This window comes from Notamacropus eugenii, chromosome 5, assembly GCF_028372415.1.
Source record: "Notamacropus eugenii isolate mMacEug1 chromosome 5, mMacEug1.pri_v2, whole genome shotgun sequence".
Taxonomy (NCBI): Eukaryota; Metazoa; Chordata; class Mammalia; order Diprotodontia; family Macropodidae; genus Notamacropus; species Notamacropus eugenii.
In genome coordinates this window covers 399,561,668-399,578,477 of record NC_092876.1, presented here as the reverse complement: position 1 = coordinate 399,578,477, position 16,810 = coordinate 399,561,668, and the positions used below count along the sequence as shown (strand labels likewise).

General features: G+C 35.9%; 1 protein-coding gene across 5 annotated transcripts in view; it reads left to right on the top strand.

The window, feature by feature from the left end:
- RP2 (RP2 activator of ARL3 GTPase) overlaps nucleotides 1–16,810 on the top strand; it is a 76,455-nt gene that overhangs the window by 13,368 nt on the left and 46,277 nt on the right. For 4 of the 5 annotated variants that reach the window (XR_011968149.1, XR_011968150.1, XM_072614547.1 and 1 more), the window contains exons 2-3: nucleotides 11,278–11,943; nucleotides 12,074–12,188. Coding sequence is in view for 3 of the 5 variants with exons in the window: in XM_072614547.1 (XP_072470648.1) it covers nucleotides 11,278–11,943; nucleotides 12,074–12,188 (781 nt within the window). In the remaining 2 variants the exon portion in view is untranslated. Of the gene's footprint in view, nucleotides 1–3,427; nucleotides 3,612–11,277; nucleotides 11,944–12,073; nucleotides 12,189–16,810 lie in introns of those variants that run through there. The other variant, XM_072614545.1, reaches the window with a different exon arrangement.

Here is a 16,810-nt window from a genome sequence, read left to right as displayed (position 1 = left end):
TATTTAGTAAATGTCAGGTGGGATTTTAGCCCACATCTCAACTTCCAAATATAGTGTTCTATTCAGTACATAGCTAGGGCAGCTAGATGGCACAGTGGATAGAGTGCCAGCCCTAAAGTCAGGAAGACTCGTATTCCTGAGTTCTGATTTGGCCTCAGTCACTTAATAGCTGTGTGGCTTTGGGCAAATCCCTTAACCCTATTTACTTCAGTTTCCTTATTTGTCAGATGAGCTAGAGAAGGGAATGGCAAACCACTCCAATATCTTTGCCAAGAAAACCTCAAAGTGAGGTCACAGAGTGAGACATAATAGAAAAAATGGCTGAACAACAAAATTCATTACACCATGCTACTTCATTTTTGGAGTATTTATTCCCAGGACTTAGCACGCTACTTGGCACATAGTGCTTAATAAATATTTTTTCATTCATTCATGTCAGCCTCTTTGGGAGAACAATAGTAAAAACCCCCAAATGCACCATTCCAAACATGTTCATTCCTTCAGAAGACAGAAACAAGGTAGAACAACAAAAGATGAATATAAGAGTATGACAAAATTCTTTGAATACTTAGAATGACTTGAGTTTTGTGAAGGAAGCTAAGGACACTAAAAAGAGTCATGGTTTTCTTTTTTCTGTGCTCAGGGAATGGATGATCAAAGGAGAGGTTGCTTCTTTACTTGGGGTTGATGGAATAAATGACAATGGAGAAAAATCAGGGCTACTTAATTCTTATTTTGCTTCTGTTTTCTTGGAGAAGGTTAACCACTTTTCCACTGTAAATGACAATAAAAATCTTTAACAGAATTGATATCCAAGATAAGTAAGGAGATATGAAGAGTAGTTGGCTGCCTACGAGTTGAAGTCACTTGGCCCAGATTAATTATATCTTTATGTACTGAAAGAACTGGGAGACATTATTTTTGAGCTGATGTCAGCAATATTTGAAAGCTCATGGAAAACAAGAAAAGCACCACAAGAGTAAAAAAGGGAAAATGTCCTGGTTTTCAAAAAAAAGAGAAGAAAATAGTCTATAAAGTATAGGCAAGTTAGTTAGATTTAGTAGTGGATAAACTCCTGGACTTGGAGTCAGAATTCTTGGTTTTAAACTCTGCCTCAGACACTTAACAGTTATGACCCTGGGCAAATTATTTGTTTTCTTTGGGCCTCATTTTCCTGATATGCAAAATTGGAGTGTTAAAAGCACTTATCTCACAGTGTTTAGTTCAAATGAGATAATATACATCAAGTGCTTTGCAAACCTCTGAGCTCCTTAGAAATGTTGATATTATCAATAAAGTTAGAGTCAGTATAATATTGTGGATTTTCCTGAAAAATTCTATAACCGATATTTGAGATGGTTGGCAAGCATCTACAGAGAGAAATGGTAATTATGAATTGTCAAGAACAATTCATGCCGGATTGTTATTTCCCTTTTAGGGATAGGAGAGGATTGCTAACCTCGTAGATGCTGTAGTTTATATTTTTGTAAAGCTTTGGTGAAGTAGTTCTTACTATTCTTGTGATGAGGGAGAGATACAGATTAGAGTAATACAATCAGGTATATCAGAACTATTGGGTGGCTGAGCTCAGAGGTGTAATTGGTTCACTGTCAATATGGCATGTTTTCAGTGAAGTGCCTCAAGAGATCTGTGCTTGACCATGTACCTTTGCAGCATTTTATCAGTGACTTGGGTAAAGACATTTCCAATATAATTTGCAGATTCCACTTACAGAGCATTGTGCAGAATTTAGTAAAATGAAGTTGAGTAGAGAGTAAATAAATGTAGGTGGTGCAATGGATAGGGCACCAGACCTGGAGAGTCAGTCTTCTTGAGTTCAAAATCCAGCTTCAGACACATACTAGGTGTGTGACCCTGAGTAAGGCACTTTACTGTTTGCTTCAGTTTCCTCATCTGTCAAATGAACTGGAGAGAGAAATGACAAACCATTCCAGTATCTTTGTCAAGAAAACTCAACACAATTGAATAACAGCAGAAGTCTTTACTTAGATACAGAAAATCACCTTCACAAGTACAATACAGTTAAACATTTTATTTGAAAAAGATCTAGGGGTTTGATGAACTTTAAGCTCAGGGTGAGTCAGTAGTATGAAATGCTAGCCCCCAAAACTCATTATGTTGAACTACATTAAGATATTACTTCCAGAAATAAGGAGATGATAATCCTTCCATACTGTGTCCTCATCAGACCTCATCTGGAGCATTGTGTTCAGTTTTGTGTTGATAAACTGAGAGTGGGTAGAAGGCAGCCATGAGGATCAGCTGAGGGAGGGATCATTACTTTCTGGAGAAAAGAAGACTGTGTAGAGCTGTTTTCAGATAGTTTGATGGACTGTGGTATGGGAAAAGCGGTAGATTTAGAATTGGAAGTGACCTCAGAGGTGATCTAGTCCAATCCCTTCAGTTTATAGACGAGGAAACACCCTACCCAGGTTGTCTGACTCCAAATCCAGCACTCTTTCAATTGTACTACACCACCTTTGCTACATTCTGTTTGACTCTATAGGCAGAGCTAGGAGTATTGGTGAAAGTTGCAAAGGGGCACATTTAGGCTTGATATCAGGGGAAAAAAACCCACCAGAAAACAACTTTAACACATAGAGATGTCCTGAAATGGAGTGTCTTTCTATATAGGTGGTAAATTCTCCCTCCTTGGAGGTCTTCAGGCAGAGCCTAGAGGACCACTTGTTGGGATGTGGTAATGAAGATTCCTTATAGGAATAGTGGGTTAGACTTGGTGGCTTCTGAGGTCCATTCCAACTCTTAAATTTTATGGTTCTTTTTACTAGGCTGCTTTGATCAGCCCTCTGCATGTATACATGTTAAATGTCTTACAGAGGTGGAAATCAAAGTGCATTGTAAGGTCTGAATTGGAAAAGCACTACAGACTAGGATTGCAGTGATCAAGGAGAGAGGGAAAATGTGTCTGTTTGGAGGACAATTAGGAGAATATTGCAATAGTCTAGGAGAGAGAGAATGAGGAGTTAGAACTCGAAATATAAAGGAGCTAGATGAAAGAGTGATTGGAATGTAGGTATGACAGCATTAGGCAATTGGTTATGTTGGGAAAGGAGGACTTGCAGATGACTTAGTGAAAGCTATTAGGTCATCTAAATTCCCGTATTTGTCTTAATAAGAAGGAAAGTTATTGCTAACTGTTCAACCTGTTCAGAAAGAAATTTGAATTGCATAATAGTTTAATGTAATACTCTTTTAGAGTTTAGGTCATCGAAGGGAAAGGGCAGGGATGAATCCCAAAAGAGTACAGTTGTATCTTTTTTTGTTTGTTTAAAAATATAATTGTCTTAGCTCAGAGACTTATCACAGTGTTGTGGTTGCCATGGAAATCTATTCATTGCTTCATAATACTAGTTGGTGCTATATAGCATATAAAAGGTGTTTGGGGACTATAACTCCTAGCTTTTGGAAATACTGAACTAAATCTCTTTAAATTTTCTTTTATATAAGTTTGGTAGCTTAAAATGTTTAATCTCCAAAGTATTTTGAGTTCATTTATGTCAGAAGTCTGAGATGTTCGACCTCTTTTTCTGAACTATTGAGTAAAGAAATTCATGCAATTTGCACAAAAGGTAAAATCTAATCGGAAAAGCTGTTGAATAGCTAGCTGTGTTAGACTATTTAGAGAAATCCCACTGTATACTGGACTAAATGTCTGTAAATTATAAGAAATTGGGTTCCTTTTGAAAATCCATTTATATTAAATAAAAATTCTTCATGTTGATGTATTACAATTTTGTCAAATGGATCATAGGACAATAGATTTAGAACCAGAAAGACCTTAGGAAGTCATCTACCTAGTACCACCTCTTCATTTTATAGATGAGACTGAGGTGCTGACAGGTTAAGTGACTTGTGCATGGTCATGCAGGTTCATGTAAAACGTCAGAAGGTCAATTCATACCTGTGTCCTGTTACTTCATATTTAGTCCTCTTTCCACTAATACCACATTGCCTCTCACAATAACTGATTTTAAGCATTGAGTCATATACATTTTTGGGTGCCGTGACGTTTCACAGCTTGAAATTGCTTTTTTTTTTAAATGTAACTTTGTATGCTGCAATTTTTGCATACCTTTGCAATTTACAACTGGCTGACATACAGATTTAGTGAAGGAAAGTATTTCTTTTTAGCAAATTTTTCTTTAATTACAAACTTCTGCTATCCTTACCAGCATGAGCTCTTGAGCTAGAATGGGCCAATGAAGATTTGATCTCAGTTGTAAGTAACTTCTAATATAAAGTGGAAGTATTGGAAGCAGACCTTATTTTTTGCTATTGTTTTTAGTGGTTGTTACTGGAACCTTGGAAACAAATACTTCACTTATTCTTTTACAGAGTACATCTGTGCAGGAGGCAGAATATATAGAACAAAAATAATTGGAGTGGAAACCTTCCAGTTCTTAATGATAAATCTGAACTAATGGTTTATTTGATAGCTTGAAAAGTAAGAGGGAAGAATTGGAAAAGATTACTTTGATCTGTATTACAGATGTGGATAGGACCTTTTTGTGTTTTTAAAAAGTATAAATTAAATCCTCTTTCACTTAAAACAAAAATTTTTGCATAATGTATTTATTTGGTAAGGAGTACCTGTTATGCACCTAGCACTGAGCTAAGTGTTACGTGGATTACAAAATAAAAAAAAAATAATGCTTTCTTGCACCTGTTAATAACTTTTTTTAACTGTGCTGTTACGTGTATAGATGTTGATACTTAGAGCATCTCTGTGAAATAGGGAATCCAGTAGTCGTAATCTTTGCCATCAGAGTTTAAGAAATAAAAGATATTGTAAGGAGGGAAAGCAGTCAAGTGGTAGCATTTAGGGGTGTGTGCTATAAATGCTATAGGAAGTCAGAGATGAGAGAGATCAGTATAGATCAGAGCAGTTTCAGAAAGTTGGGGGGTGGGGGAGACTTGAATTGTGCCTTGAGAGAAAGGTTGGATTTAGGTAAGGAGGGCATTCCAGATAGGGATGGGGGGGAAGGTGTTACAGCTTGGGCTGTAGACTTTTTACATTAAAGGCCACCTTTTATCCATCACACCTGTAGTCTTATTTTTAAAAATATGTATTCATACCAAAAACCATTTTCTGTTTCTTGGAAGTTATTGTTTCCACTGCTTATCAGATTTTTTACTTCTGATTGTAAAGTTTCTGAAAATGGTGTACTTTCTCTGAACACATCATTTTCATTAATAGATATATTAATAAAAGATCATTAAATAGTGACAGGCATGAACAATGTTTGCTGTACTGTAGTACTACAGATTGAACATTGTTGAATATTAACTCTGACTAGATTAGTAATTATGGCTCATCCACTGGGATTTAGAAGTGTGTGAGCACATACACACTACCCAGTTATATGTTTTGTATGTTTACGTGTGCATGGATATACACATACACTTGCATATATTTATCTTTTTATTTGAAACACCTAAAACTAATAAGATTAATTATAGAAACTGTTTATGGTTATTCTTGAGAAATAGTCCAAAATCCTCTTCAGGTAAAAACTGAAAATGTGGAGCAATTGTGTACTAGCAGAGTGCAATGCGTACCAAGGAGAGAAGTTAACTGATCAGGACTTGTGAAGATCCTTGTTCAACTGCACACATACAATACACAACCTCTATAAATAAGAACATGCATATGCATGTATGTAAAATTTAACTAAAGTTGGCTTTGGACTTAAATTTAGACTTTTGAGTTAAGGTTAGAATCAGATTGAGTTAGTATGTAACATGATCGGATCACCTGACTTGTTAGTGTCTTTCTTGTCCATGAATTAGAGATGTTGTTACATTGTATTTCATAATTAGGATCATAAGATTTTGATTTGTAAACAGGATCTGTTCTTATGTTGTGTTGGATTCTATTTCTGGGGCTTAAGGAGTATTATAGGCCTGTTGTGGTTTTTTTTAAAGCACATGTAAGATAGCTAAGAGAAATATGAAGGAAAAATTATGTGTGTGACTCCATTATAAGAGGTACATTAAAAATATTCATACACTTCTTCTAAAATTCCATTCTGATGCTTTATGGAGTTGTCCCTGGGTTCTGAAAGGTTATACTAGTGGGGAAAAAAAATTCTCATGGTTCCTGTCAATCTAGACAAACTTTGAACAATGACTTGTTAAGTTTGATTGTGGATTCCACGTCAAGCTAAGTACAGAAGAGCTCATCACCAGATTAGCCTTAGGATCTTTTTTTTTTTTTTTTTTAGCATGTCCTTAAAAATTAAAAAAAAATTTCCAAATTTTCTCCTTCACAGTGCCCTACCTTTTGAGAAGGCAAGAAAAATAAAACCCTTTACATATATAGTTATACAAAACATATTTCTACATTAACAATGTTTCATTCCCCCCCCTCCAAAAAAAAAGGTAAGAGAAAGAAAAACATATGCTTCAGTATGCACTCTGAGTCCATCAAGTTCTCCATCTAGAGATGGATAGCATTTTTCCTTCAGTTCTTTGGAATTGTGCGTCATTGTGTCGCTCAGATTTACTACATCTTTGAAAGTATCTTTACAGGTTTGCTGTTACTGTTTAGATTGTTTTCCTGATTTCTGCTTAGTTTACTTTTTCTCAGTTCATCTAGGTGTTCCTAGGTTTCTTTCCATCATTTCTTATAACACAGTAATATTCCATTTCATATAATGTATTCAGCCATTCTCTAATTGATGAGTATCCCCTCACTTTCCAATTTTTTGCCACCACAAAAAGAACCACTATAAATAATTTTGTACATATGAGTCCTTTTCCTCTTTCTTTACTCTCTTTGGGGAATAGACTTAGTAGTGATATTACAAGATCAAAGGGTATGCACAATTTTATAGTTTTGGGGACATAGTTCAAAATTGTTTTCTAGCATGGTTGAATTGTACCCCAAAAGTTGTAAGTTAAACAGATAAGATAAACAGATCATATACTTCTCACAGCTGCAAGTAGGCAATGCGTTCCTAACCAAGCAAAAGATAGAGGCAGTTTAAAGAGATAAAATAGACAATTTTGATTACATGAAACTAAAAAGCTTCTGCATGGACAAAAATTAATGCACCTAGGATAAAAAAGGAAACAGCTGATTGGGGAAAAAGAATTTTTGTATCTAATTTCTCTGCCGAGTGTTTTGTATCTAAGATAAATGAACAATTTATACAGATATGTCTACATCTAGATATGTATGACCATTATCCAATAGGTAAATGGTCAAAGCATCTGAACAAACAATTCTCAAAGGAAGAATTGTAAAGTATTTGTAACCACATGAAAAAATGCTACAAATCACATTGGAGCAGCTAGGTGGCACAGTGGATAGAGCACTGGGCCTGGAGTCAGGACCATTTGAGTTCAAATCCAGGCTCAGACACTTGTGAGCTGTGTAATCCTGGGCAAGTCACTTAAACCTCTCTTTGCCTCAGTTTCCTCATCTGTAAAATAGGGGGTAGTAACCTACCTCCCAGTGCTGTTGTGAGGATCAAATGATATTATTATGTAATTATTATCTCAATTGTGCAGTGCCTAGGACATAGTACTATAGAAATGATAGCTGTTACTATTAATTGCAATTAAAACAACTCTGAGGTTTTACCTCATGCCATGCAAATTGGCAGAGATGACCAAACAGTGGCATCAGACAGTGTTGGAGGGGCCATGGAATGATATGCACATGAATACATTGTTGGTGGAGCTGTGAAATGGTGCATCCATTTTGGAAAGCAATTTAGAATTTTGCAAATAAAGTAACTAAAATGCCACTGTTCTTTGAAGGAAATACTCTAATCCTGGTAAGCCATCAATAAAAAAAAAGTTCTCATATACACAATTTGTAACAGCACTTTGTTGATAGCAAAGAAATGGAAGCAAGATAGATGCCCATAGATTGTAAATGGCTAAACAAATTGTAATGGGATATTACTGTGCTGTAAGAAATGATGTATGTGATTGAATACAGAGAAGCATGGAAAGATCTACATGAATTAATGCAGAGGGAAGTGTGCAGAGCCAAAAGCAAAACGAAAACCAAAAACATCCCCAAACAGTATACATAGTAACTACAACAATCTGATGGAAAGAACAACCACATACCGAAACATACAAGTGAAACAAAATGATAAAGGTTAAGCAGGACTCAAAAGAAGAAACACAAGAAGACACACCCTCTTTGTGGAGGTGGATCCACAGGCATTTCACATTGCACATGTTTTTAGACTTTTTCAGTGTATTGATCAGCGGTGTGTTTTTTTTCTTTTCTATTTTTTTAAACTTTAAAAAACGCTGTTTATTAATAGATTGGCTCTCTGGCAAGTGGGGGAAGAAGGGTACAGGGATAACTAGGGTAATGTAAAATGAAAAAAAGAAGGCAATGACAAAAATTTATTTTAAAATTTTTTCCACTTTCTATCCTTATTATTGATATGTCTTTGGGCAACTCATTTAACCTTTTTCTGCCTCATCTTCTTGTGAAGATGTGTATGTCTGTGGACTAAATGACCTCTGAAGGCCTCTAGATCTATGACTGTCAAGGATGCCAAAGACTTACTGAAACTTCTTAGATTAAACATTGATCCACTAATAACCACTCTTTAAGTTATTCCTTAATTTCATCCATATTAGGTATTTTGCCTGATTTTTTCTCTTTTTCTTTTTCTTTTCCTTTTTGCTATTTTGCCTACAAGATGAAATCTCATTTGCATCTTATTACACTGTGGAATTAAGCAGAAGCACAGCTAGCTATGTACTGTAGTGGTAAAGTGTTAAACGTGAAATCAGGAGGTGTTGAGTTCAGACATTTATTTTCAGTGTGACCACAAACAAGTCACTTAGTCTCTCTTTGCCAGTTATAGAATCTTTAAAATGGATATGATGATAGCAGTTACCCTTAGAGGCTTATTGTAAGGAGCAAGTGTGATAAAAAATCTTTGAAAATCTTAAAGCACTAGATCAGGAGTTCTTAACCTTTTTTATGCTGTCATGAACTCCTTTGGCAGTCTGGTGAAACCTATGTTCCACTTCACAGAATATTGTTTTTAAACATATAAAACAAAATACCTAGGACTAGAAAGGAAGCCAGTTACATTGAAATACTATATAAAAATATTTTTAAAAGCCCACATATCCAAGGTTAAGAGCCCCTGCTGTATATAAATGTCATTCTTACTATTGGAGAATGATTATAGGCTTTTTCTAATCTTCCATTCTATCAACTCTTTCAAAAAAGAGCCTGTGCTAGCTCCTAGTGATTACCTCTTTATTTTTTAAGTATTCATTCTTTAAAATAATATATTCTCTTAATTTCTAAGAATCATTATTAAACTTATTGGCCTATAAAGACCTGCCTTCTTCTTGAAAATTAATATATTTCCATCTCTGATCCTTAAAGAGCACAGAGGAAGGCAGTAAAACATCCCAGATTTATTTTAGTATCCTGAATGGAGTTTTCTGGGACCAGGTTGCTTCCGTTCATGAAAGGTAGCTTAGTTGCTCTCTGATTATCTCCTGATCCATTTGGAGGTTTCAGACCCTCCCTGTCAACCATACTCTCCTCTCTTTAGCCAATTTAGAGATTATTATTCTTGGTAGAGGAAGCAAGCAGAATTGGAAGATGAATAGTTCTATCGTTTTTGACCCATCCATCTCAAATAATATTATTCTTTTATTGTTCCTCTTCTTGCTCCCAACATAGCTTAAGAAGGAAAAAAGACTTTGAATTTTGTGGCTAAGGTTATTGGTGATGGGGGGAGAGCATGGTTACATTAGAGTTACGTTTAACCAGTAGTTAAAGGTCTCCCATTTGAAGGGTGATAAAAGGAGGACGTGAGATAAATGTTAACTGGCTTGAAGGAAAGAGTTTTTGTTTTTTTATAAGAGAGTATGTTTGAAGACAGAAGAGAAGGAGAAGACCCACAGGAGAAAGATGAGTCAAAGACCAGGTGGAAGGTGTTAGTTTTGTAAAAGGAATTTTTGTGAAAATGGGAAGAGAAATTTTGAAGATCATATCTAAAGGTTTTCATTTTCAGTAAAGCAGGAGTCACGAGTTACCTTGTAAAAGTAAAAGGGCCTGGGTTGGGTTTTGAGGTTAAGAACAGGTGTTACAGGGAATGTGATAGGATGTTGGCAAGTTGAAATCATGGTGGTGCTTGATTAATCTTGCTTATACAAAGATCTAATCATGCCACTCCTGTTCGCTTTGATTTTGCTCCATATTGCCTACAGAACATAGTCCAAACTTTTCTTAGCCCATTTTTCAAGGTTCTCCATAATCTGGTACCATCCCACCTTTCAAAAGTCATTACACCACCTTCTCCATATTTTATGCACCAGTCAAATTGAACTACCCACTCCCTCTTTACAGCTTTCTTTCATGTCTTTGTTTATACCAGTAATATTTTTATCTTCTTTCCTCATTTTCATTGAAATTCTCCTTGACATTTGAGATCCAGCTCACATGGTACCTCGTCTATGTTTTTTCCCTTTGTTTTCCTCAATTACACGTGGTGTCTCCTTCTTTAGACTGTTTTTAGGTCTTTGTTTATACTGATACATATTACATTTTGTATTATAGTTATTTTTATTGTATTCATCTACAGAATTATAAGACTCCCAAGAGAACACAGACTGATTTATTTCCCCTTCATCACTTCATTGATATTGAAGTATCTTCCCCCAGGTCTTATTGTAGATTCTTAAAAATATATATATATTGAAAGAGATGAATTGAGGATTGCATAGTGCCTAGCACTTGATAAATTCTTGTGGATTGAGTAGCAGAGAACTTGTATTGGATCCAATCATAATGATATTTGTGACTTTCTTTAGCAACATTGAGCAGCCTCTCAAATTTAAAAATTATTTATTAAAGCAAAAGGCAGTGGGCTGGGTGCTGGAACTAGAAAGACAAAATCAATAGTCCCTGCCCTAAGGGATCTTATTATTGAGTAGATGAGAAATGGACCGAGAGAGTTACTCCGGATTGGAGATCAGCGAGATAGATACAGTGGAATGTGGGGTGGGGGAAGGGATTCTAGTGGAAATCCTTTGACTGTGGAGACAAGTCAAATCAAAAGGTGGCTTATAGACCTAGGAAGTGAGAGACTAGAGGTCAGTCGTAGGACTGATATGCTTAGTTTTTGTTTGTTTATACTTAAAACAAAAAGAAGGGAACTAAACGTTGGTTCCCCACTTTTTTTTTTTATATTATTTAAAAATTTAAACTTTTCATTTGTTTTGTTCCTCCAGATTGATCCCAAAGACTATATGTTTAATGGCTTGAAGGATGAGACAGTAGGTCGCTTACCTGGGAAAGTTGCAGGACAGCAGTTTGTCATTCAAGACTGTGAGAACTGCAACATCTACATCTTTGATCACTCTGCTACAATCACCATTGATGACTGTACAAACTGCAGAATCTTTCTGGGACCTGTAAAAGGCAGTGTATTTTTCCGGAATTGCAGAGATTGCAAGTGCATAGTAGCCTGCCAGCAGTTTCGTACTAGGGATTGTAGAAAGCTAGAAGTCTTCTTATGTTGTGCCACACAACCCATTATTGAGTCCTCGGCAAATATCAAGTTTGGCTGTTTTCAGTTTTATTATCCTGAGCTAGCTTTTCAGTTCAAAGATGCAGGATTGAGCATCTTTAACAACACTTGGAGTAACGTCCATGACTTTACACCTCTGTCAGGAGAAAACAATTGGAGCCTTCTATCAGAGGATGCAGTGGTTCAGGACTCTGTTCCTCTACCTGATCTTGAAGAGCTTAAAGCTGTACGAATTTCTACAGATGCCAGTAGGAGCATTGTTCCAATAACCTGGGGTCAGAGGCGGAAGATTAGTGATGAATCCTGTTTGGCTGTGTTATTTGCTGGTGATTATACTACTGCAAATGCCAGGAAACTAATTGATGAGGTGAGAAACTTTTTTTTTCTTTTTCTTAACCAATTTTATAACAAAATAGCATTAAAAGGAAAAGGCACATTTTGGTACTCAGTAGTATCTAGTAGCTATTTTAAAATCTAAATATTTCTATTTTCAATAGATGCTTAGCAAAGATTTTTTGCTGGTTCAGACAAAGGAAGTATTAATGAAACCTGAGGATGCTCAGAGAGTTTTCCGAGAAAGAGCACCGGATTTCATTCCTTTACTGGAAAAAGGTAAAACTGGGGAATTAAAAGATTGTGTGGGAAAATCTAATTATGCACCAAGGTATCTTATGATACTTTTGGTGGGAGCCTATTTACTTCCATTCTTATATGTACATATAGTACCCATTGGACTCATTTCTGATTCTGTGGGACTCTTGTTTTGTCTTGAATATTTTTCCCTTCCTCAGTTCTCCCGTGTTATCGCCTTATAATTGTTCAAAACTTGTAAGATCCTTTTGTCCTCTAGAAAGCTCTTCTGGTGATAAGGCAGTGATTTTCCTTTATTCTATTGTGTTAATAAATGAAAGGCTTTATTACTGTGTTTACCTCACTGAATAATCAACACTTGTTTTACTGGGATGCTATAGAAGTGGCAAAAGAGGTGATAAGAGTTCCTGCCCTGAAGTACCCTAAGCTTTGAGAGACTAAATAAGCATATTAATAATAGATTAAACTTGAGAATACACATTTTATGTATGTTGTGTTGGCATATCCAAAATTGCTCTGCACACTTGAACCCCACAAATTAATGTTTCTTAAGTATCAGATTTTCCCATGAAATTCAGTATTGAAAAATATCTTTTATGTGCATGGAAACGAGACTTGGGATGTCTGTTCCAGATTTGCAATTGTTGCTTCCCTGATAAGAGTTAGGGTACAGTTTAGTTGCTTATGAGGGAGGAAATGTTTAAAAATCTTTTTGAATTCATCCAAATTTTATCAGACATCTCTTGCTATTCCATGACAAATTTGTAATGTGCTTTAATTTGTTTTGAACACTGTGATAGGTCATCAAATGAGTAGTCACATAGAAATTTAACTGATGAGTGACATCTATACACATAAATAACGATAATGGTACTGTGCAAGAACTAGGGAATAATTTAAGTTACTGAAGCTGTATGGCACTACCCTAAGAAAGCTAATACATAAAATATCTACATTTGTATAATTGTATAATGGAGCCAGAGCTGAAAAGGCCATGAGAAGTCATGTAGTGTAACTTTACTGCCAATGTAATAATCTTCCTTTTTACAGGGAGATTTTCTGCTTAAATACTTTGAAGGACAGTAGATTCGCTACCTAAATTCTTTTTTACATTTAGTTGAAATATGCCTCTGCAAATTTTAGCTATTAGAACTAATTCTGGGCCCTTAGATACACAACATCATTATGTAGTAAGTTCTCTAGGCAAGGACAAAGTGCAGGGGTCGCATCTGGGGAGGTCTGGGTTTTATGGCCTTTTTAAGACAGGCTGTGTTTGAGCACTGTGAGCACGTTATGGAGGCTTCCACATCTTGAGCTTCAGTCCAACATCACCAAGTGTCTACTGAACATCTTAAATAGAATGTTCTGGAAACACCTTGATCTCAGCGTGACCAATATAGAGCTTATATTGCCTTTCTAACACCTACCCTTCTTCCACACTTCCTCATTTTTGTTGAAGGCAACACTATGCTTTGAGTTGTCTAGGTGTACAACTTCAGTATTTCATTTGATCTTTACTTTCCCTAACCCCTGCATATCCATTCAGTTGTCAAATTCTGCTCTTTCTTTCTCTATAATATCTTGTAAGTTGCACCCAACTTACTCTTTTTTTCTCAAAGATCTCCCACTTTGGATTCTTATTACCAGTTCTTGTTTGGACTATTGCTGTGACCTCTTAATTTGTCTCCCTGCTTTAAGTCTTTTCCCCACTCCAACCCATCCTGCAGAAAGTTGCAAAAATAATTTTACTTAAGCACAAATTGGACCGTGTCACTCCCTTATTTAATAAGCTCTGGTGATTCCTTGTTGCCTCTAAGATAAAAGATTAACTCCTCTGTGTATTTTTTTTTTATTTTTTTATTTTTTTAATGTTTAACAATCACTGCCATACAATTGCGATTTTATCCCTCCCCACCCACCCCCCACTACCTCCCTCCCTCCCCACGACTGCATACAATTCTGTATAGGTTCTACATATACTTTCCTATTGAGTATATTTTCACTATAGTCATGCTATGTAGTCAGACTAAGATAAATGAAAGAATCCGTATAACAAATCAGAACATGATACACAAACAGATACACATACACAAACATGATCGGCTACATTATGTGAGTGACTTCCATATTTCTCTCTCTGAGTGTGGAAGGTATTTTGCCTTGAGGTCCACCATTGGGATTTTTTTTTTTTTCAGAAGTTCTTGTGTTATTACAAAAATCTAAGTCTACCAGAAAAAACTCTCACACACTGTGGTTGTTGCTGTGCATAAAGTTCTCCTGGTTCTGCTCCTTTCACTCAGCATCAGGTCATATAAGTCCTTCCAGGCCTCTCTGAAGTCTTCTTGTTCATCATTTCTTATGGCACAATAGTACTCCATTACATTCATATACCATAATTTATTCAGCCATTCCCCAATTGATGGACACCCTCCTGACTTCCAGTTTTTGGCAACTACATAGAGTGCTGCTATAAATATTTTTGTACATGTGGGACCCTTTCCCATTTTTATGATCTCTTGGGGATATAGTCCTAGTAGCGATATTGCTGGGTCAAAGGGTATGCACATTTTTGTAGCCCTTTGGGCATAGTTCCAAATTGCTCTCCAGAATGGTTGGATGCGCTCGCAGCTCCACCAACAATGAATTAGTGTTCCAACTCTCCCACATCCTCTCCAGCATTTATCATTTTCTTGTTCTGTCATGTTTGCCAATCTTATAGGTGTGATGTGGTACCTCAGAGTTGTTTTGATTTGCATCTCTCTAACCAATAGTGATTTAGAGCATTTTTTCATATGATTATAGATAGCTTTAATTTCTTCCTCTGAAAATTGCCTGTTCATATCCTTTGACCATTTATCAATTGGGGAATGACTTGTATGATTATACATTTGGGTCAGTTCTCTATATATTCTAGAAATGAGGCCTTTATCCCCGAGCTTAGCTGTAAAAATTTTTTCCCAATTTACTACATCCCTCCGGATTTTGGTTGCATTGGGTTTGGTTGTGCAAAAACTTCTCAGTTTAATGTAATCACAGTTATCCATTTTGCATTTCATAATGCATTCTATCTCTCCTTTAGTAAAGAATTCTTCCCTTCTCCATAGATCTGATAAATACACTATTCCTTGCTTCTCCAGTTTATTCATGGTATCAAGCTTTATACCTAAATCCTGTACCCATTTGGACTTTATTCTTGTGTACGGTGTCAGGTATGGGTCTATGCCTAATTTCCGCCACACTGTTATCCAGTTTTCCCAGCAATTTTTATCAAACAATGAGTTCTTATCCCAGAAGCTGGGGTCCTTGGGTTTATCAAACAGAAGGTTGCTATATTCCTTGCCTACTGCATCTTGAGTGCCAAGTCTATTCCACTTGTCTACCTCTCTGTTTCTTAGCCAATACCAAGTGGTTTTGATAATTGCTGCTTTATAGTACAGTTTAAGGTCTGGTAGCGCTAGGCCACCTTCCCAGGCATTTCTTTTCATTAGTCCCTTTGATATTCTGGACCTTTTGTTTTTCCAAATGAATTTTGATATTATTTTATCCAGCTCTAGAAAGTAATTGTCTGATAGTTTAATTGGTATGGCACTAAATAAGTATATTAATTTGGGTAGAATTGTCATTTTTATTATATTAGCACGGCCTACCCATGAGCAACTAATGTTTTTCCACTTACTTAAATCTGACTTTATTTGTGCAAAAAGTGTCTTGTAATTGTGTTCATATAGTCCCTGGGTTTGTTTTGGCAGGTAGACTCCTAAGTATTTTATACTGTCTACCCTAACTTTAAATGGGATTTCTCTTTCTATCTCTTGCTGTTGAACTTTGTTGCTAATATATAGGAATGCAGAAGATTTGTGTGGGTTTATTTTGTACCCTGCAACTTTGCCAAAGTTGTTTATTAATTCAAGTAATTTTTTACTTGAATCTCTGGGATTCTCTAGGTAAATCATCATATCATCTGCAAAGAGTGATAACTTAGTTTCTTCTTTGGCTATTCTAATTCCTTGAATATCTTTATCTTGTCTAATTGCTACAGCTAACATTTCTAGTACCATATTGAATAATAGTGGTGATAATGGACAACCTTGTTTCACCCCTGATCTTATTGGGAATGCATCTAGCTTATCCCCATTGCATATAATGCTTGCTGAAGGTTTTAGATAGATACTGCTTATTATTTTATGGAAAGTTCCCTTTATTCCTACGTTCTCCAATGTTTTTAGTAGGAATGGATGTTGTATTTTGTCAAAAGCTTTTTCTGCATCTATTGAGATAATCATGTGGTTTTTGTTAGCTTTGTTGTTGATGTGATCGATAATGCTAATAGTTTTCCTAATATTGAACCAGCCCTGTAGTCCTGGTATGAATCCTACCTGATCATAATGTATTAATCTCGTGATAAGATGCTGTATTCGTTTTGCTAAAATCTTATTTAAAATTTTTGCATCTATATTCATTAGGGAAATTGGTCTATAATTTTCTTTCTCTGTTTTGTCTCTTCCTGGTTTGGGTATCAAAACCATATTTGTATCATAGAAAGAATTTGGGAGGACTCCTTCTTCCCCAATTTTCAAGAATAGTGTATGTAGTATTGGAATTAACTGTTCTTTAAATGTTTGATAGAATTCACTTGTGAATCC